Source organism: Biomphalaria glabrata, chromosome 4 (assembly GCF_947242115.1).
Source record: "Biomphalaria glabrata chromosome 4, xgBioGlab47.1, whole genome shotgun sequence".
In the NCBI taxonomy this organism is placed as follows: Eukaryota; Metazoa; Mollusca; class Gastropoda; family Planorbidae; genus Biomphalaria; species Biomphalaria glabrata.
Genome location: NC_074714.1, coordinates 18,432,494 through 18,454,347, shown reverse-complemented (window position 1 = coordinate 18,454,347; position 21,854 = coordinate 18,432,494). Strand labels below are relative to the sequence as shown.

The window sequence follows — 21,854 nt, the reverse complement described above, 5'->3', positions numbered from 1 at the left end:
TGATAGGAATTACGAGATACATGATTAGCTACTTGTTCTATGCATAACGCCACAACAAGCGAGGATGTTTTTGAGAAATAACAGGTGATATTGCAGTACAATTTATCTTTGTTAAAGCTAGCTAGTCTAACAACGGTTTGCACACTAACCATTATGAAATGATTTTGATGTAAAGCTACTTGCAAATATAGGAGAAACTAATGCTAATTTTAAATTTGCTTATTTTCAGTGCATCATTCACCAAGAAACATAACGCACAAAGCAATTACAATTCAAACATGTCATAAGACTGGTTTCAGTCACTATCAATTTTATTCGTGCCTGTGGCTTAAATTATCGCTAATTTTCAATGTTTCTGAATGACATTGGACACGAAATTTGCTGGCTCTCCTGTCATAAAGAATTGAAGAGATTTGTTGAACTGCGTGAAGAAATTCTATTGTTTCTGAACATGAAAGGTGAACCTGTTGCAAGACTTGAATTTGAAACTTCAAAGTAAAGACTAAATTGTCACAACTGCGTGTGATTATGCGAAGTGCTTTCAAGCAAAATTACGACTGTGGATAAACCAAATATGAAGAGAAAATCTTGTTCACTTCTTAACGTGTCAGGAACTAAACATATTAAATACGGCTACAACATTTGGTAAATATGTCTTACACCTGGAATCGTTAATTGATGCTTCCACTGGCTGTTTTCATGACTTTGTTTGATACGAACAAGACTTTTTGTTTTTATCTCCATTTTCATTTGCTTCTGAAAATTCTGCTGGTAATGTGCAACTAGAGAAGATAGAATAGCAGTTAGATTCTTTGTTGAAAGTAAACTATAAAGAAGTTGCTGCGCCAAAATTTAGTTTTTTACCTAAACGGTACGTTGAATTGCGGAAATTTGCAGCCAGAATTCTAGCTATTTTTTGCAAGCACTGATCTCTGTGAGCAGTTCTTTTCTATAATGAAAGCTACAAATCACCTCACGGTTCTAGATTATCTGATCAAAATTTGTCGTCCGTGATGATAGTGTCATTTGCAAACAAACTTCTACCCGATTGTAATAAACTTGTATCTCAAAAAAATGTCAAGCATCAGGAAAAAGTAAAAAATGCGTAATCATACTAATTTTAAATTACAAAAAATAGTAATACAAATTTAGCTAACTAAGGGACAGGTATGACATTAATTATTGTATTCTATTGTATTGTTTCTTATTTACATAAAACTAGTAAGCTGTTTTGCAACTGATTTTGTCCACTGCGAAGGCCATTACAGGTCTTTGTTATAGTTAAGTCAATAAGACGGTGTCATCGGCAAACATCATAGGTGTCATAATTTATTGGTAAAAATATCTGGACTTTAATTTATTTTATTCTGCTTGTAATGATTCTGATGATTATATAAGACACTCCCTTACACTGTCTTTAAAGCTTGCCGCCGTGCGGCGGTGTTTGCAGTGACACTTTTGATATTATACTCTGTTGACCACGGTGACTACACATTAGTATAGAAAGCACCTGAATATTTCTTTTTTAGTTTTTTTTTTTTTTTTTTTTGGGTGGAGGGGGGGGGGAGAGGAGGAACTAGCTTGTTATTAAAAAAAAAAACCTAAACAAATACTCAAAACTTGATTATTTATCTAAGCCACGGCACTTTTTATAATGAAACAATAGCGTGCTAACCACTGCATACCCACGAGACGTTCATTTGAGTTTATTGTTATAGTTAAGTCAACAAGATGATTTCATCGGCTGACATCATAGGTGTCAAAACCCCATTGAAGATAAGAAATAGTAGTCTCTGTAGCTTGCGAGGTAAACAATAACTAAATACACAAAAAAACTGTCCACTGCGACGGCCATTAGAGGTCTTTGTTATACTTAAGTCAACAAAACGGTGTCATCGGCGGACATCAAAGGTGTTATCACGGCACTATTTAGAGTGAAACAATAGCGTGCTACACCACTGCGTACGCACTGAGACGTAGATTTGAGTTTATTGTTTAGTTAAGTAAACAAAATAATTTCATCGGCGGACATCATAGGTGTCATAATCCCATCGATGATAAGAAATAGTAGTGGTGGGACTGTATTTTTTTTTTTAGGTGTCTCTGAAAAGGAAAAGATACTATTACTTTTGTGTGGTCTGTCTGTCCGTCCTTCCCGTTTAGATCTCGTAAACTATCAATTATGTAAACAGTATTTTTTATTTAAAAAATACATCATTTTTACAACTATTCACTATTAAATAATAACAAACACAGGAGGCTATTTAAAGGGAGTTGATTATTTTACCGTTTTATAATTTTTTAAACACATTTTTAAATTGTTCTTTTTTTAAAGAAATAAATTCTAATTAGTATGCATATAAAAAGAAGAAATATTAAACACCAATTTATAAGTAGTTTTTCATAATATTACGCTAACTGCAGTGCGACTATTCTAGAATGTAACACTAATTTTTTTTAAAGAAAAATTCTTTTTCTTGAGGCTTTGAATAAATGATTTACCTTTACAAAACCATTAGATCAAGTAGATACTCATTATAAGACATCAGATAGGCCAGGTTTATATCTATCTTTAAATTCAATTTCATTTATCCCTTGGTCTCCTTGATCTATAAGGCAACACACAAGATCTGTTAAACTTCTTTCTCCATTCTTCTGTTATTTGCATTTGCAAGAATTTTATTCTGATATTCGTTCTAAAAATAAAGAAACCTGCCATTTAACCTGCCTAGCTGGACCACTTCTGAAAGAATTTCATTCTGATATACTTTCTGAAAATATTGAAAACTGCCTTTTAACTTTCCTGACTGGCCCACTTTTTGATTTTGAGTTTTTGTTTTCACACAGACTGTCTTTGTAACCTTGTTTTAATATGTATTGTTATTAAATATAAGTTTGATATAGAGTGTAAGTGTTTCCCAAATTAATGACAAAAAAGAGAAGTGGAAAATTTTTCTCATTGGGTAGTTCGGAGAGTTTCTAAATAACTCAGGACCTAGTTTATCATAATGAACGTTCATAAAGATAACATCAGTGATATTTAATGATTTTTTTGAGTGACGTTAGATAGAAAGGACACAATTTTGTAAAAAGTATTTTTTTAAGAGAGGGTGGTAATTAAGTAGTTAAGCACTTGGTTACTAAACTTGGGGTCCTGGTTTCGAATACCACTGTAGACTGTAGTTAACAATACCGTAATAATACTCGTTTAAAGAAATGTCGGCAATGGCGTCTTTTGTGGTAAACCAATAGCTTGCTACAGCGCCGTTTGTACACCACGATTTTCATTAGAGTCATTGTTATAGTTAAGTCAACAAACCGGTGTCATCGGCAGACATCATAGGTTTCACGTTCCATTGATAAGAAATTTTGTCTATGATTGAAAAAAAAATGTTTGGGGTGGGAGGGGAAGGGGATTTGTGAAAAATAGGATTTGCGCCGGGGCGGTGAATAAAACTAAAATAGAAATAGAAAGAAGACTTATAAAAGCAAATTATCTAATTAAGCAGTGCTATTGAATATGTATGGCGTTTTTTAATATGTATGGTACATGACTTCACTTGTTATAATGATTAATGGTTGCGTTTTGTGATGAAGTCCCAACCAGTTTTTTTTTTGTTTTTCCACGAAATAAAACATTCAAATCTTTTTGTAAAAGTATTATTGTTATTTGTGTTTGTAATTTTTTAAGAAACCAACATCTAATAAATAAACCTTTATCAAAATAAAAGTAAATGACTTTCACAAAATAAAAACAAATTATAATACTTTAAAATATATATATCGCTAGAACAAACATAATTGCAGGATCCAAAAATTAAATATTTCCATAACAAGTAATATTTTAAATATATAATAATTTTTATAATATACTTATTATTATTGCTAGTTTATTTCCTCCAATAATATACAATTAATTTTAAAAATCTTATTTTAATGGATTATTGGATAATTTATCTATTAAAAATATTTGCATATATTAGTAAAATGTTTTTAAAAAGGACCGCCGTCCAGTTGTTGAATTAATTTAATTTTTTTGTAAAGAACAACAATTTAGTGTCGGGTAATCTAGATTAATTAAGTTGAAAAACAAACACAATGAAAACAAAACAAACACAATAAAAATTCAAACAATTTTTTAGATAACACAAAGAGTTTTATTATTGAATACCATATAATTTATTTAATAAAAACAAAAATATTGACATTTTATTACCTTACATTGGCAAACATTTGTATAGGGTTGTATTGTAGAAGTTAACAACAAATCACAAGCTAAGTAACTTTCTCTTTTACAGATTTAACTATATCAAAAAATTACATATCACTTTGTCTTTTATACATTCAAAAATATTAAAACTTTACATTTATAATGACGAGTTTTCAAGAAAACATATTTGCATCATAAAAACATTTAAAAATAAAAAAAAAATTACAAGAATCTCAACTAAAGCATTGAAATAATAGGTATTATGTTTATTTTTTTTTAAAATTGTATACTAATCCAAAAAATTTGAAAAGAAATTAAAAATTTACTGATTTATTTAAAAATATGAAAGTTTAAAATGTCTTTTAAATATCATCAGTAAACATTGTATGCATACGACTTCATACAATTTATAAATTCTATTGGGCCTAAAGGATTATTTACACATACACAATTTGGACTATTGATCATTTTGTTTATCTATTTTAATTTGAACTATGTCAATTTAGAGACAGAATGGTATCATACAGTTCCTCCCAATCAATGTCTTCATTGGAATTGATGGATGGAGAAGTGCTACAGTAGGCACTATCATTGTTATTTTTACATGCATTAGATTTTGGCATATCGCGGTCAAAAGGAGAAGAAATTTGGTCAAACTCTAGAACATTAATCTGTTGTGAGTCAGGCCGTGACACTGTGTAGTCTTCATTTATTGAACCTTTAAACAACTGGCACTCTACAGTCTGTGGAATGCTTGAGCTACTATGAGTGTCTTTAGTTTGATCCCATTTATTCTGTTGATGGAATGATTCCTTCTGATCATTAATTATGCCATGACGGGTGTTTTGACACCATTGTTCAAGTTCAGAAGCAAGGTCTATATTAAACTCTTCAATTCCCCATTCTAGAAGAGAGGTGTCTATGAGTGAACTTTCCTCAATGTGTATCACTTCATGAAGATTACCATGTTTCAGAGTCTCTGATAACATTTGTGAAATGTTTGCGTCAGGTTGTATTTGTTGAGTTTCTTGAGCCTTTAAAGACTCATCATTCTGGTCAAAGTATGCTTGGGGAATGTTTTTCGATATCATGTCAAGGCATGGAATATTCTTAGAGACCTTGTCATGTTCTACTTCGGTTGGAATTACAATCTCTTGAGGAAAAACATCTTTATGTTTTGATAACTCAACACTTTTCTGTTTTGAAGATTTTGTCCTCTTTGCAGAAAGAATCTTTTTCTGTTGTGAAATGAGACTCGATTGATGTGAATAGTTTGGCTGTACCCTGGGTACTGACAGCTGATTTCCAGCGTTTGTCTTTACAGGTTGCATTGATATCTGTTGTGCAACGTTTTCTTGCAAATATGGCCAAGACCTGTTGAAAAGAGGACCTGGCATTGGTGGTGAAAAGTTGTCCTGTACAGATACAGACATTTGCTGTGAAACAATTGCTTTTTTTAAAATAGATGACTCTACAGGAGCTATTGACATTTGTTGTGAAAATTGTCTGTTTCTATGAGACACTGACATTTCTTGCGTTAAAGGTGCCTGTGTAAAGGGCACTGAAATCTCTTGTGAGAAATCTGAGTGTCTAGGAGGAATTGACATCATATGACTTCTTTGCACTCCATGTGTGTCCAGCATTGAGCTGTAAAATACAAAAATATTACATGTTAATGTATGTAATAAAAACTTTTTTTATAAAATAAATAATGCAATTAATGTTTTAAAACAAAACCATATTTCTATATACACAGACATTTAAAATTGAGATTTAATCATTTTTTGTAACTCGAGACAAGTATTAAGGCTAGCTTTTTTTTTAATTTGCGATGGACAATTATACATTTCAAAGAGTATAAGGTATGTTGAAATTCAAAACTCTACGGACGTTTGAAACAAATAATGTATTTACAAATTTTAAGGAGCAAACTGCGATTACAAAGTAGGCTATTATTCTGACCATATATTAATATCATCTAACCGTTCAAAAGAAGTCTTATAACTAGTTTCTGAAAAGAAAAATAATTACAAATAATATATACCTGAAGTTGTTATGGACATCAGAGGATCCTGGCCAAAGATTTCTCTGGAAATGTGGCTGTTGATATGTGGTTGTCTTTGGAGTATTAGAACTGCAAGCTGCATGGAGGTGACCATATGAATTCTAAAATGGAAAATAAATGCAAAAATATATAGCACTTTTTAAAAGTAGAATTTTTTTAATTAAAATTTAACAAACAATTTAATGATATCTTATAAATGAAGAGAAATAATTATTATTTTTAGATTTTAAGGTATTTAACAAATAAAAACAAAACGACATGCTTAATATTAGGAAAGATGAAATAAAAGTAATGGTAAATAAATTCCTACTTATTCATGTTCCTAATAAAATATTTTTATGTTTTTGGAATACACAAGATTAACATTTTTTTTGTCTGCATGTATTAAACATTAGAAACATTGTTTATTTGAGAAAAAAAAAATATTTTTTAAAAATTTATTCATTCACATTATTAATAATATTTATAGTTATTTTTATAGAATATATTAACTATAATATTTTATTTCATATTGCCTATTTCGAGTGATGTAACTATTTCATGAACAATTTAGTAGTACAATTTAAAAGACAGAAAAACTGACATTTATTTATAAAAAAAAAGATAGATAGATAGATAAATAGATAGATAGATAGATAGATAGATAGATAGATAGATAGATAGATAGATAGATAGATAGATAGATAGATAGATAGATAGATAGATAGATAGATAGATAGATAGATAGATAGATAGATAGATAGATAGATAGATAGATAGATAGATAGATAGATAGATAGATAGATAGATAGATAGATAGATAGATAGATAGATAGATAGATAGATAGATAGATAGATAGATAGATAGATAGATAGATAGATAGATAGATAGATAGATAGATAGATAGATAGATAGATAGATTGATAGGTAGATAGATAGATAGAAAGATAGATAGATCGATAGATAAATAGATAAATAGATAGAAAGAAAGGTAGGTAGGTAGGAAGGTAGGTAGGTAGGTAGGTATGTAGGTATGTAGGTAGATAGATAGATAGATAGATAGATAGATAGATAGATAGATAGATAGATAGATAGATAGATAGATAGATAGATAGATAGATAGATAGATAGATAGATAGATAGATAGATATAGATAGATAGATAGATAGATAGATAGATAGATAGATAGATAGATAGATAGATAGATAGATAGATAGATAGATAGATAGATAGATAGATAGATAGATAGATAGATAGATAGATAGATAGATAGATAGATAGATAGATAGATAGATAGATAGATAGATAGATAGATTGATAGATAGATAGATAGATTTATAGATTGATAGATTGATAGATAGATAGATAGAAAGATAGATAGATAGATAGATAGATAGATAGATAGATAGATAGATAGATAGATAGATAGATAGATAGATAGATAGATAGATAGATAGATAGATAGATAGATAGATAGATAGATAGATTGATAGATAGATAGATAGATAGATATGATTTATGTAAAAACTTTTTATAACTTTCAGCGCATAAAAACAAAATTTAAAAAAAAAATGGTCAGCACAAAACTTGTAGGACACAGAAAGATTTGCGTCTCATTCATTACCGATTGTTCCAGTATCCTTCAGGTTCTGATTGGTTCAATGTTCCAGATCCACTCATATCTCTCATGATGCGAAATCAGATTCAAAGTTGAATTCAAAGGTCTACCAATGACGAAACTATGTTGTCAAAATATTTTTTTTGAAATCTGCCAGATTTATATTTTGAATCAGGAAATTCTGTAAAACATCTTTTAAAAGAAAAACGTCCTTGTATCAAAACCACTAGAATAAAATGCGTCGTTATTGAATGTAACTTCAGAGAATTCTTAGACCACAAAGCTCTTGTTTAGTACTTGCTTTTTTATTGGAACAAATACTTGTTTGTATGTTACTTTCTTGGATTAATGTCACCATTAATGTTTTAATCTCGCTTGACATTTTCAAATAAAAAAATAAACTAGACTGCTTTTGAATTTGAATTGGACTACATAATTATTTAGACTCTACTAGATGGGAAAGTTTTACAAACTCCATTCAACTTTTTTATTCATCTGTATTTCATTTTTATATTTTTTGATAAATAGATGGAAACCTTGCTGAACACAATAATGGCTGCATAAATGGTTACATATTTTTATAATTGAATAATTGCATAGGCTATATAGATAGTTATTGTCAATATTTACTAATAAACAGATAATTCGTTAAATATATATAGAATTCATGGATGGTAAGAGAAATCGTTTTTTTATATAAATTTAAAATAAAAATATTGAATTGGTAATTGTATACGCTATAATTTTAAAATTTAAATAACAAACTGATAGAAAAAAATTAAAGACAAATATTAAATGAGAGTGATAGCTTGATAAATGCTTAAAAGAACACATGCTAATTATATTATTATTATATGCTTCATCTCAAACATATTTATATGTAAAACGTTTTCTTGCTTTGTGTAGAAGTTGCTATTAGTTAAAAACTAATATTAACGTTTGCAATCCAATTAAAAGGGTTACAAATAAAAACCAAACATTTTTACTCCACTTTGTGATAGTTAGTTAATAATGTTACGGTATAGATGGAGTCACAAATAGGTAGAGAGACTCATAAATTAAAGTTTGAATTTTTAACGTACAAAAAGATATACCATATATATATATATATAGACAGCTTCATGAGAATATTTATAAAATATTAGACAAGTGATGTGTTTAAAGATATTATTTGGTTAAGATGCATTATCTAAATAAAATATAAAAGATAAGGAGATAGATGAGAGAAAAGCAATAAAGATAGTATTATCGCATATAGATTAAAAGTTGTGTGTATTTTAAAGAACTGACAGAATTTTGTTGGCTAAAATATTGTTTATAGAAAGCTCTATATCTAGATCACATGAAAAGAGTGTTGTTCTTTCTTTTTTGTGAACATGTAGACAATTGTTCAATTACAACAAACGTTCCTTATTTTGCATTTTAGTATCAAGATTCAAGAACTCTAACTAGACTATTGTATAGATACATAGCTCTAGAATTTTATATAGCTTAGAAAATACACATAATGCTTTGGTCCTAACATTGCTAACTAGAAGCAAGTTAGTTTTACTGCAAAAATAGATATAAATCACAAAGAAAAAAAAACAAAACTTACCTCTAGGCAATGTCTTTTGGAAGATGTGTCATAATGTTCATCACTTGTGCGTTTAGAAGTTTTTTCTGGAGGTGAAATAGGACTGGTGATGACAACATAAAAATTTCTTTTTGTTGGTGTAACTGTAGCCATCTTTGTAAACAGTCACAAATAATTCAGAAAAAACCACACTTCCAAACTTTACACGAAACAGAGACACCTTAATGAATACTTGTCTATAACAATTAGAACACTTATTGGAAATCCTAAAAAACACTTATATTATAAAAAGCAATGAGAACGCTGTGAGACACTCAGATTGAACTGAACAGATCTAGAGTCACAACCTCAAACTTATATAGACTTGGATTCTGTAATAGACTCCGCCCACTAGTGACCGTCGCTGTCCCCACCGCGCGCTAGGTTTTGCTTAGCCAATCATAGAGCACGCAAATACGTCACAAGCAACAAATGACACATGAATGATTGTCCACACCGAAGTCACCACGTAAAAAAATATTTAAAATGTTTGTAGTAATAGTATAATACCCTTTGTTAGCACATTGTGTTTTTTTCATTCTGGCTTATAAATGGTCAATGTCTATCAATAAATTGGGTGTCAAGGACCAAAGAAATAAAATAAAGAGTAGGGGGTGTTTAGCTCTCCATTTAAAAATAGCCCTGGTCGTGTCTTCTACAAAATAATTAGTTACTGGCTTACTGGGCTATATAATCTCGCGATTTGTGTTCTGTGTAGCTAAAGGTCACTCGTTTAGATGCGTTTGATCTTTAGTCCAGCTTAATAATTGAGTTTTATATTTCAAGTAACTCGGCATACTTGAAAAGGTGTGGCCTCTAGCCCAACCACGTGATTAAGATGTTTCTCCAAATAAGCAATTTCTTTGTCCGGATACCCGTGTAGATGTTTAGCTTGAAGTCCAGTCAACCCCCTCCCCCAATTAAGATTAACTACTAAGTAAACAAACATAGTTCCCTCGTGTGACCTCTAGAGAGTGCTTACGTCCATCGTATCTGACTTGGGGTCACCTGTCAAACAATGAACTCATTGTGATGAACGAAACAAATAAAAGGGGGATGGAGTTGTTCATCTGGAAATATACCTAGTTAGCTGAGAGGTGTGGCTCTTGTAGTCCAGCCCCCCTAATAAAGATTAACTACTAAGTAAACAAACTTAGTTCCCTCTAAGGGTGTGACCTTTAGAGAGTGTCAATACACTGACATTAAACCTACGTCCATCGTATTTACCTTGGGTCACCTACCTATAAAAAAAACTCAATGTGATGGACTAAACAAATAAAAAGGGTGGGAGTTGTTCCACTCTACCTCTGGAGATATACCCGCACAGCTAGACAGACGTCTGGTCAGCTTGACGTAGTCAAGGAATGTAGCATTTTAACATGTTAACTAACCTACTCAAAGGTCAAGACAAATTGAAAAAAGTGCCAGCCATTGCAGCTCTGTATGTAAAGCGCATTAACGATGTAAAGTTTCATTTCTATTTAGTTATTAAGTTATTAACACGCCTTGTCTTTATAATAAACGATGTTTGGTGCATATTCATAAAGGCTCTATTTTTAAGCACATTATTTTGTTTTAATATAAACATTAATACATTCTACAACAGACATTAATGGAACGAGGTCCACTTTATTCATATTAAATAGGTGTATTTTTTACTATCCGGTTTACTATCCGGTAGTGATATCCGACCGTAGCCGAATAGCACCGGATAGTAAAAAACGCCGGATATTAGGCAGAAGCCGGAGCCGGAGCGACTATCCGGTGCACCCCTAGTAGTAAATAAGAAAAAGTAAAATGTTACGCTTTATTTCTAATCTAAACCAGATTATTTAATATAAATTTAAAGTTAAAAAAAAAAAAAAAAACTAACTTATATCCTTCACCCCTTTACACACAAATACAAAAACATTTTTCATTACTCTTCTAGTCATAGTTCTTGAGATCTAAATGTGACAGACAGACAATCGGAGAGAGGGACATTGTGCACAAACATAATAGTGGCTTTTCTTTTAATGCGGACCGCTAAACAAAATTCTTAAAAAAAGATAATTTATTTAAAAAAAAAACTAATCATCGATTCATTTTTAGCTCAATAAAATATAAAGCCTTATCTTTTAATTTTCAATTACAGTACATGTATAAAAATGTGAAATAAATGTTTTAAATAGACTACATCTATATATGTCTTGACAATCGCCTACACGCCAAATAATATCTGAAATAAAATAGTCTTATTTCAAAGGTCAAAGTTTATGTGATCACGAAATTAACCAACAGAAAGGAGAAATAGAGAAAGAGGAAGAGAGGATGAGAAAGAAAGAGATATAGAGAAGAAAAGGGAATAAAAGAGAAAAGGACAGTGAAACTATTCGAATATTTATAATGAAATTCATTTTCAAAGTATTCTTAAAAACTGATGTTGTCAATAAATATATTTTAATTCTGTTTGACTATTTTCGTGCTTATCTAGCATCTAAATCTTAAGAAACATATATACAACAAATACAGAGAATGCGTATCTCCATATAATAAAATTAACTATGTATGTATGTTGAGATCTTAAAGAAACAAATACTTTAGACATGATTGTAAACTTTCGAGTTTGTTGATATAAGCCACAGCAGCATCCGAGGTTGAACAATAGCTTTCTACGCAAAAACTGTCCACTGCGACGGCCATTAGAGGTCTTTGTTATAGTTAAGTCAACAAGACGGTGTCATCGGCGGACATCATAGGTGTCATAATTTATTGTGTTGATTCTGATGATTATATAAGGCACTCCCTTACACTGTTTTTAAAACTTTCCGCCGTGCGGCGGTGTCTACAGTGACACTTTTAATATTTACTATGTTGACCATTGTGACTACACATTAGTATAGAATGCCCCTGACTATTTTTTTTTTGGTTTTGTTATCTTTTTTTTTCTTTTTTTTTTGGGGGGGGGTGGGGAAGGTGGGACTAGCTTGCTATTTAAAAAAAAAACTAAACAAATACTCCAAACTTGAATATTTATCTATGCCACGGCACCATTTAGAGTAAACAATAACATCTTTCACCACTGCGTACCCACTGAGACGGTCATTTGAGTTATTTGTTATAGATAAGTAAACAAGATGATTTCATCGGCGGACATCATAGGTGTCATAAGCCCATCGATGATAAGAACTAGAAGAACTAGAAGTGGTAGGACTGGGCTAGACCTTGGAGTAATGACATGAACCGAGATGTTGTAGCAGTTCATTGAAACGTCACACTGTTTAGCTGAACATAAAATTAATGATAAATATATTTTTGTAATGTTTTAACTAGAAAGTTATTTGTGGTGTAAGATATAAGTACGATTTCAAACAATTACATAGAGATAACCTTTTTTTTTCTTAAAAATCCGGATCAACCGATCTGTCTCACTCTCTCTCTCTCTCTCTCTTTCTCTCTCTCTCTGTTTGTCTCTTTTTCTCTCTCTCTCTCTCTCTTTGTCTCTTTCTCTCTCTCTCTTTACAACTACTAAGGGAGTGCCTTATATAATCATCAGAATCAACACCTTAATTATGACACCTATGATGTCCGCCGATGACACCGTTTTGTTGACTAGACATATATCTATAGAGAACTAATCTAGATCTGCATCTAAGTGTACATCTAATTATCAATCTAGATTTAGACTACTGGCAAGGTCTAGTAGCTCTAGAACTTAGTTCTAAATTTCTACTAGACATATATCTATAGAGAACTAATCTAGATCTACATCAAAGTGTACATCTAATTATCAATCTAGATTTAAACTACTGACAAGGTCTAGTAGCTCTAGAACTTAGTTCTAGTATCTAACAATATCTTTGCCTTGAGTCTAAAATTATAGAATGTAGGCACATCTAATGCTACCATTATATCTAGTTATTAAAGCCCAAATGCAAAAAAATGAAATTTGGAAGTTTGAAGGTTGAGTTTGTTTACAAAAGAAAAGGTTTTGCTTATGCAGAAAAAAAGCATTACATTCTTTATTGCTTGCACTCTCCTTCAACACATCTGTTTTCTAAAAAAAAAAATTTCAACTATCAGAACACAGAATAAAAAGCTTTATCTTACATCAGCAATATAGTTTTGATATTCAGCAGACTTAATAGTCCTGCTTATCTTATTTCATTGAAAGAAGCTAATTGTTTGTCTTTCTGAAAACAATTTTTTTTTAAATTAGTGATTGTAGAGGATGCCGGGTTAGTTTTCATTGCTGATTCGCAAAGAATGGTCCGAAAGAAGGAAATCGGAATCTGCATACCTTGTAAAATAGAGGTGCAGATCTTAGAGAGGAAATTAATGGATTGGACACACCCTTGGAAAAGATACCAACAACAGAGCTAGACAGGCCCTAGTGTGTAACACCAAGGGAGCAAGACGGAGGAAGACCAAAAAGAACATGGCGACGCAGTATAATAGATGAAGGTGAGAGGAAAGGAAAGAGTTGGAAAGCCATAAAAAATTAAAAGCCATTAAAAAAATTAGCAAGAGACTGTGGAGAGTGGCGTGTTTTTACTGAGGCCCTATGTTCCATGAGGAACTCAAAGGAAAGATGATGATGATACCTTATAATGAAAGCCCCCATTAACAAAAATGATGTCACAGATCCAGCCAAGCAAATCATTGCATCTGGTTTTCAGTCTAAATTCCTTTTTAGCATAAAGCCCCATTCTTTTGAATGAATTTTCTGTTGGTGGCAGTTAATGCTATTATGGTATCAGGAATAAAACACTAAATAAATGCAACATTCTAGTATACAGTTTAAAAAAACAAAACGACGACAATGTCAATATGTTTCTAAAGAGTAAATAATGTCTTATATATCTTTATGCTGTGTTAGTTTTTAGGATTGTTGCAAGCTTGAATGATTTTAGTAATTCATTAGTATATTTCTTTATTTTAGGAAAATACACATACGCTAGTGAGTATTAAGGTAGACATTACATTGCAAGGGCATAATGGGAAAAGATGCTTATTAAACGATGCTTTAAACTATATTTGACAAATACACACTTTATACATTCTTTTACTTTTAAAACAAAAAAGCTAAAATTTATACTAAATCTAATTAGATTTTATAACAGATCACTCTTATTATAATAATACAAATACTTATTAAATTTTTTTTCTAAGAAAAGCAGAAAACGTTTGCATCAATATTTTCAAAACTATACTAGTAGTTACTACTCATTGGAAATATAGTCTTTTTTTTTTAACTGATCACATATAAGAAATAATAGAATGGCGTAATTTACGAAATAGATCTATCTGCGTCTTAATTTGAAAATTAAATGAATAAATAAACAGAAAAACGTAGAGGTTGAATCAGAAATTTAAAATGTCTAAAATAAAATTATTATGGATTGTAAATATCTTTTCTAGTTTCTGTAATCTGAACGGGACAGACTGACAGTGAACACAAAACTAATAGTGGCTATACCCTTTTTGGGTTCCGCTTAAAAGAATTACAAGAAGAGTTATATTAGTGAATAATACATACATTTTATTAGAGCAAAACATTCACATTTTATTGACTTACATCTGACTTTCTTAACAAATCCCGTAGTAATAAGGTTTCTGTTACATGTGGTAAGTTATATAACTTCGACTTTTATGTACATTAAAAAGACTTTTATCTACCGAGAAGAGATGTGAGGCTTTATCTCATGTTGAGATTAATAAAACCAAAGTAATAGGAGACACCTCATACACTGAATTCTACAGTACCTATAAGGTCAAAAACATTTCTAGAACACTGATTTCCTATGGGACAGTATACAAAGGTCTACTAATGTTCTATAATGATTTTTAATAGTGACTGTTGCATCCGGAGCGTTTCATCACTTTGTTAACCAGTATTCGTAGTTTCACTGGAAAGCATATATTTTAACGTACCTATATGTCTCGTTTGACTCCAATGATTCTTCATAAAGGAAGCATCATATTTATAATATACTGGAGTAGTTTTTAAAATTCCAGTCTCATAAAAAAATATAATATATATACAAATTAAAGCTTGAAAAAATTATAAAAAACTTTTTTTAACAGATAAAAAACAGTGTTTTAAAAGCATCGTTTTCATTCCCTTCTAAAAAAAATGCTGTGTTAAAAATGAAAAAAATCATTATAGAATAGATAATTTAATTTTTTTCCCTGAGTATTAAATATCTAAGTATATATTTGCATGAGTTAAAACAAAATACATATTCATTGGTCAAACGTTTCAAATACTTTGAGGTCAATCGATGTATCTAAATAATTGTTTACAACGTTATACGAATGGCTAGTAAGACCATCAAATATTTTCTGCCAATCAATTTCTTCATTGATCGAAGGAGAAGTGCTAGAGTAGGCGCTATCAGTGTCATCGGTACATGAGTTAGGTCTCTTCACTTTGGCGTCAAAAGTAGAAGAAATTTGGTCAAACTGTGGAACCTTAGTCTGTTGTGAGTTAGACACTGTGAGGCCTCCATTCATTGAACCTCTAACCAACTGGCACTCTGAAGTCTGTGGAATGCTGGAGCTACTATAAGGGTCTTTAATTTGATCAGATCTATTAGGGTGATGGAATGAACATTTATCACCGTAGAGCAAGACTTCTTCAAACTTATTCTGCAAAATCATGTTGAGGTCAGAAGTATAGGTTAAAGTCAACCCTTCATTGTCAGATCTCTGATGAGCGAGATATAAAGAGGATCTTTGCCCAGTATGTGTCAATACAGTGTTACTATGTGCAGACTGACTGATAAAGTTTGAGGGTTTGGCATTTATCTTTCCTGTTACCTTTTCTGGAGAATGCTGAAAAGTTAAATGTTGGTGTAAATTTAAACTAGCTTGTCCAGGCTTTGTTACATGTTGTAATAAGGCCTGGACACTCGCTTGTTGTGAAGTTTTGACCGCTTGTGATGTAGACGAAGTTTCATTATTTGACATTTTTGGCTGTGAAGGAGGCACTGATATCTGTTGAGAATTATTTTTCTGTATTGAAGGCATTTTCAACTGTTGTGAAACGTTTGCATGTGCAGGAGGCACTGCCATCTGAAAAGTAGGCTCTGTTATTTTTAGTTGAGTTTCTTTCGCCCCTGTGGATGCTGACACCTGTATTTCATGAATCATTTTTGTCATTCTTGATTCGCTGAAACCTAGCAAGAACTTTTTGTTAGCTTTTATTGAGTCGTCAGTGTGGCCAAACCAATCTTTAAGCATTGTCTTCCAAACCATGTCAAGGTAAGAATTTTTCTTTGATTGAATTACTTTTTTCTGTTGTGAAACGAGAGGAAGCACAGACTCAAACGTTAAAGATGTAACTGGAGTATTCGGTTTTGAATGTTTTTTTCTCTTTACAGGTGGCTCCGTCAGTTTAGAAGTTAATTTAGATTGCAAAGTCTCCTTTTGTGAAGACTGGGACTGTACAGGAGGCACTGACCTCTTTTGTGGAATGTTTGCTTGAACAGAAGGCACTGACCTCTGCTGTGGAATGTTTGCTTGAACATGAGGCACTGATCTTTTCTGTGGAATGTTTGCTTGAACAGAAGGCACTGACCTCTTTTGTGGAATGTTTGCTTGAACAGGAGGCACTGACCTTTTCTGTGGAATGTTTGTTTGAACAGAAGGCACTGACCTTTTCTGTGGAATGTTTGCTTGAACAGGAGGCACTGACCTTTTCTGTTGAATGTTTGTTTGAACAGAAGGCACTGACCTTTTCTTTGGAATGTTTGCTTGAACAGGAGGCACTGACCTTTTCTTTGGAATGTTTCCTTGAACAGGAGGCACTGACCTTTTCTGTGGAATGTTTGCTTCAACAGAAGGCACTGACCTTTTCTGCTGAATGTTTGTTTGAACAGGAAGCACTGACCTTTTCTGTGGAATGTTTGCTTCAACAGAAGGCACTGACCTTTTCTGTGGAATGTTTGCTTGAACAGAAGGCACTGAGCTCTGCTGTGAAAAGTTTTCCTGTACAGGAGGCACTGACATCTGCTGTGAAAGGTTTGTTTGTACTGGTAGTACTGATCTCTGTTGTGAAAGGTTGGACTGAACAGGAGACATTGACATATTTGCTGAAAGGTTTGACTGAACAGGAGGCATTGACATATGTGCTGAAAGGTTTGACTGAACAGGAGGCTTTGACATATGTGCTGAAAGGTTTGACTGAATAGGAGGCATTGACATATGTGCTGAAAGGTTTGACTGAATAGGAGGCATTGACATATGTGCTGAAAATTTTGACTGCACTTGAGGCATTGACATATGTGCTGAAAGGTTTGACTGAATAGGAGGCATTGACATATGTGCTGAAAAGTTTGGCTGCACAGGAGGCACTGACCCATGCTCTGAAACTCTGGTTTGTCCATTTGGAAATAACATCTGTCGTAAAATGTTTGAGGATGCTGGAGGTAGTGACATTTGATGTGAAGTTTTTGAATGTAAATGAGCCCATGGCATCTGTTTTAAAATGTGCCCTTTTTCATGAGGCATTGACATATGCTGTGAAATCTTTGCTTGTGTAGATGGCAATGAAATTTGTTGAGCAATGTTTTCCTGCAAACAAGGTCGCGACAAATGTTGCGGAAAGTGTGCCTGGACAGAAGGTCTTGACATTTGCAGTGAAACATTACTTAAGGACTGGATTGAATTCCCCAATCGGATTTCGTGAGACATCCTGTCCCGAAGAGAGCTAGACATATCCGTTTCAACTGTCACGTAACTTTGTGTCCCACGTGACTCCATCATTGAGCTATAAATAACACAGACACATTATCTTATCTTATCTTCTTATCTTATCTTATATACTAACTGATAATATTATATAATATTCAAGTAAAAATCAAAATTACATTACTGAAATGATTGTTTAATAGAGAATAAAAAAGAATTATCTTTTTTTAAAGACTAAAAAGAACAACAACAAAGCTTATGTTAAGTGTAACTGTATCAATTAGTTTAAATTGTTCATGTAATTAAATTCTTAATAGATCTAAACTTACAGTAATAAATCATGACGATTAGAAATATTTTAACCAATATTGTTTTTGTCTTGCACAATTTCCTGCTTTTAGCTTTCTAAATGCGCTATGATCCTGTCACTTGTCTGGACCAGTTAGGAAAGGAGGCGGGAGAAAAGAAGGGATACCTAGGTGAATGTTACTGAATGTTAAAGGGAAACTCCGTTAGTTTTTTTTAAATTTGAGTTAATAACATATTTAAATTCTAAGTACCATTTTGTATTAAATGCTTAGAAACATTTATATTTAATAATAAGCCAGTAAATTCTTGACATCTCCAAAAAAACGGGGTTCTTTGATATTTTGTTTTTAGGTTAGGCATACGTCACTTCCCTCAACATTACTGAAAGGGAAACAAGATTTGACCAATCGTATCGCTTCATTCTTACAGAAGTTGTTAGGCTGTTAGGCTAGTTGACGGCCTAGTCCAGAGCTATGGTACAGTTATATACAGTGGCGTCACTAGGGTGGTGCGGACGGTGCGGTCCGCACCGGGTGACACCCAAGTAAAAAAAATGCACTTTATGAATAACTGACAATTTTAAAACGATAAACGACAAAGGCTAACTATTTGAACATGCTCTTCACAATTAATAAATGGATCTACATACTTTGTTTTTCATTTGAACTAAACATATTTTAATTGTTTAACTCTATCAAAATATTTTAAGTGCTATATTATACTTAATACATCAACGAAAAGTGAAACCTTAATTTCATATATATACCAGCTGCACGTATGTATATGAACACTGCTTTGATTTAAAACAAAAAGTTTTAATTGAATCTATTGACTTTGTAGCTAGCACCGTAAAACTAGGATGCCAATCGTCACTGTTTAACAGGCATTCAATATTATTGAACTCGCACGTAATTATTGTAAATTTTGTAGAATTGCATGGTAAATAAGAGGCCATTGATATTTGTGAACATATGTCATTTCATTTTTCTGTAAAAGAGGTTCTAGCCAAGATGAAGGAAACGAGTCTGTCAAAGGATAAACTTGAATATTTTAGGGAATTTTTTTTTCTTGTCTAGTGCCAAGAATGGTTCCGATGCTTCCTAATGGGGACGATTTAGTCACTTAATAGCAAAAAGCTGTATTCTTTTGTTGCCGACTATTTTCAACTAACTTTATAGAAATAAAATATAAATTTGTAACTTAATTTAAAGTGTGGTTGAAATAAAGTCAGAAATAGGAATATTCATAGACGTATGAAGAATTCATCTGTATTGGAAAATTGGAAAACAAGAGCATCCGGCTACAAATACAATTGACAAGGAAGTCGTTGCTATGATTGATGTAAAGAAGAAAAACAATGGAAGGATATATTGCACGGACTGTTTCTAAAAATGCAAAATATTTGTCATTTTGCGACTATATTATCAACGAGTCTTTATTGAATAAAGAAATTATTTGAGATGATGGAAATGTTATGTAGCTGAAACCCATAGCTGAAAGTAAATTTGTAATGTTAAAATGTTTATAAATGTTTTAGCAGATGTAAAAGATTGAGTCAGAATGATTGTAAGCACCTTTGTATTTTATTTGACACCTGACATAGCACACTTCTTAACATAGCAATCACTTATCAGATTTTAAGGGAGACAATAAAGCTGATAAGATCAACGTAATATCTTAATTTACCTAGAAAGGTTTAGCTTGAATTTATTTTTGGAGTTCAAAGATATAAAAATGCAGCTTCAATGTCTGTAACCATGGAGGAGAACAGGGAATGTATTAAGAAGCAACAAAATAGCATTCAATAGATGTGTAGAACATTCACTTAATCTACCTGGTCAACATTCTTTTCAGAAATAAACTTTTTGTTGAGCAACTTTTGTGATACAATTGAAATAATTTTTTCGTTCAGAAATCATTGCTACTAGAGGCGAATCTTAAGTTCTTTTATTTTACCCATCTTTTCTTTTTTTGTTTGGGTAGAAGATGTACTAGAAGGCCAAAGATACAAAAAAGTGTGACACGAGTAGGCCTATCTTTAAACTATTGACAATGACAATGTGGTGACTAATTAAACCTTATCTTTAACAAAAGCATAACACTTTAGCGCTAAGTGTTATAAAAAGGCTCTTCTAAAAAAACTAAAAGCACTGTGATTTAGAAGAAAAAAATATTTAAAACAAGAAGAAAATGCTAATCGAACAATCACTAGATGCCGGAATCACTATTTAAGAAGAGAAAAAGAGGTTCATTCTTATGTGTATTGATCTTTTTTTTTTTTATCTCTGAGCTTCAACTCCGACTGGTAGCAGTCATTGATGTAGCAGATAAATCCAACCGAAAAATTCTTTTGTTCAACAACCAAAGAAGTATTGTAGATGTCAGTTTCAAAATATTGGCGCATATGATAATTTTTCAGAAGGCAACATTCCAACAGAAATACCTTGACTGAGAAGGGATCTAAAGGCAACAAAAGTTATTCTTGAATAAAATAAAAGTTGACAGTGCATGATTCATATGCCACTAAGACCTTAGAAAATATCTAAATCATTTAACAAAGCCTTCAGGGGTTTCTTTCTGTTCTATGGAGTCATGTGAATAAGGGTTTTAAATTAAAATTTAGAAATTTTTGAGACAGAGAAACAAACGACATTTTCACAAAGGGGAATTTTATTAAAAATGAGATCGTTAAAGACATTAACCTTAATGAAGTTAATTATAAGTTTTCACGTTGAAATCCAGAAAAAAAAAACAGTGTAATTTACTTATGGTAACATTGTTGCAAAATTGAACAGTAGATTAATGGCAATGTCTTCGATTCCAAAAATCAAGGATGCGTGCAGAGTTTCACATGACTACACAAACCCAGTAAACTATAGATAAATTGTAATAAACAACTGAATTTCAAAATTCATAGACACTCATTTTATAGTTTTTTGTTGAACAATCAAATAACGTGGGTAATTATAAACTATATGTATTACAGCGCAACAAACAAACGTAAAAAACATTAGGGGGGTATAGGGGGTGGCACCATGAGGACCGCACCGGGTGTCATCCACCCTAGTGACGCCACTGGTTATATATATATATATATATTAAAAGCATTAGGATAACCAACTCGAGAAAAAAAAGTAACATTTTCATCTAAACCTCTCCCTGTCCCAATAAGTAAATAGATCGTGTGTGTGACTGATTCGAACAAACTGGTCAGTGTAAGGCTAGTCTAGACTAAGTGTAGTCGGTCATGACAAGACAACCAAGCGATAGTGTTTGTTGTGTGTTGAGTGGTCAGGCGAGAAAATACACACTGCCGTAGTTAGTCAAGCATGTCAATCTCTTTTAACACGCATTTTTTTCTTTGCTTACAAGATCTAGATCTAA

At 32.0% G+C, this 21,854-nt stretch overlaps 1 protein-coding gene across 1 annotated transcript in view; it reads right to left on the bottom strand.

Annotated features, from left to right (window-relative positions):
- Positions 1-15,053: 15,053 nt before the first annotated feature.
- The window catches only part of LOC106063910 (mucin-2-like), a 28,061-nt gene continuing 21,260 nt past the window's right edge, over positions 15,054-21,854 (bottom strand). Inside the window, exon 3 of the mRNA XM_056025261.1 lies at positions 15,054-18,240. Within this exon, the coding sequence (XP_055881236.1) occupies positions 15,714-18,240 (2,527 nt within the window). The 3' untranslated portion in view covers positions 15,054-15,713. The remainder of the gene's footprint in view (positions 18,241-21,854) is intronic.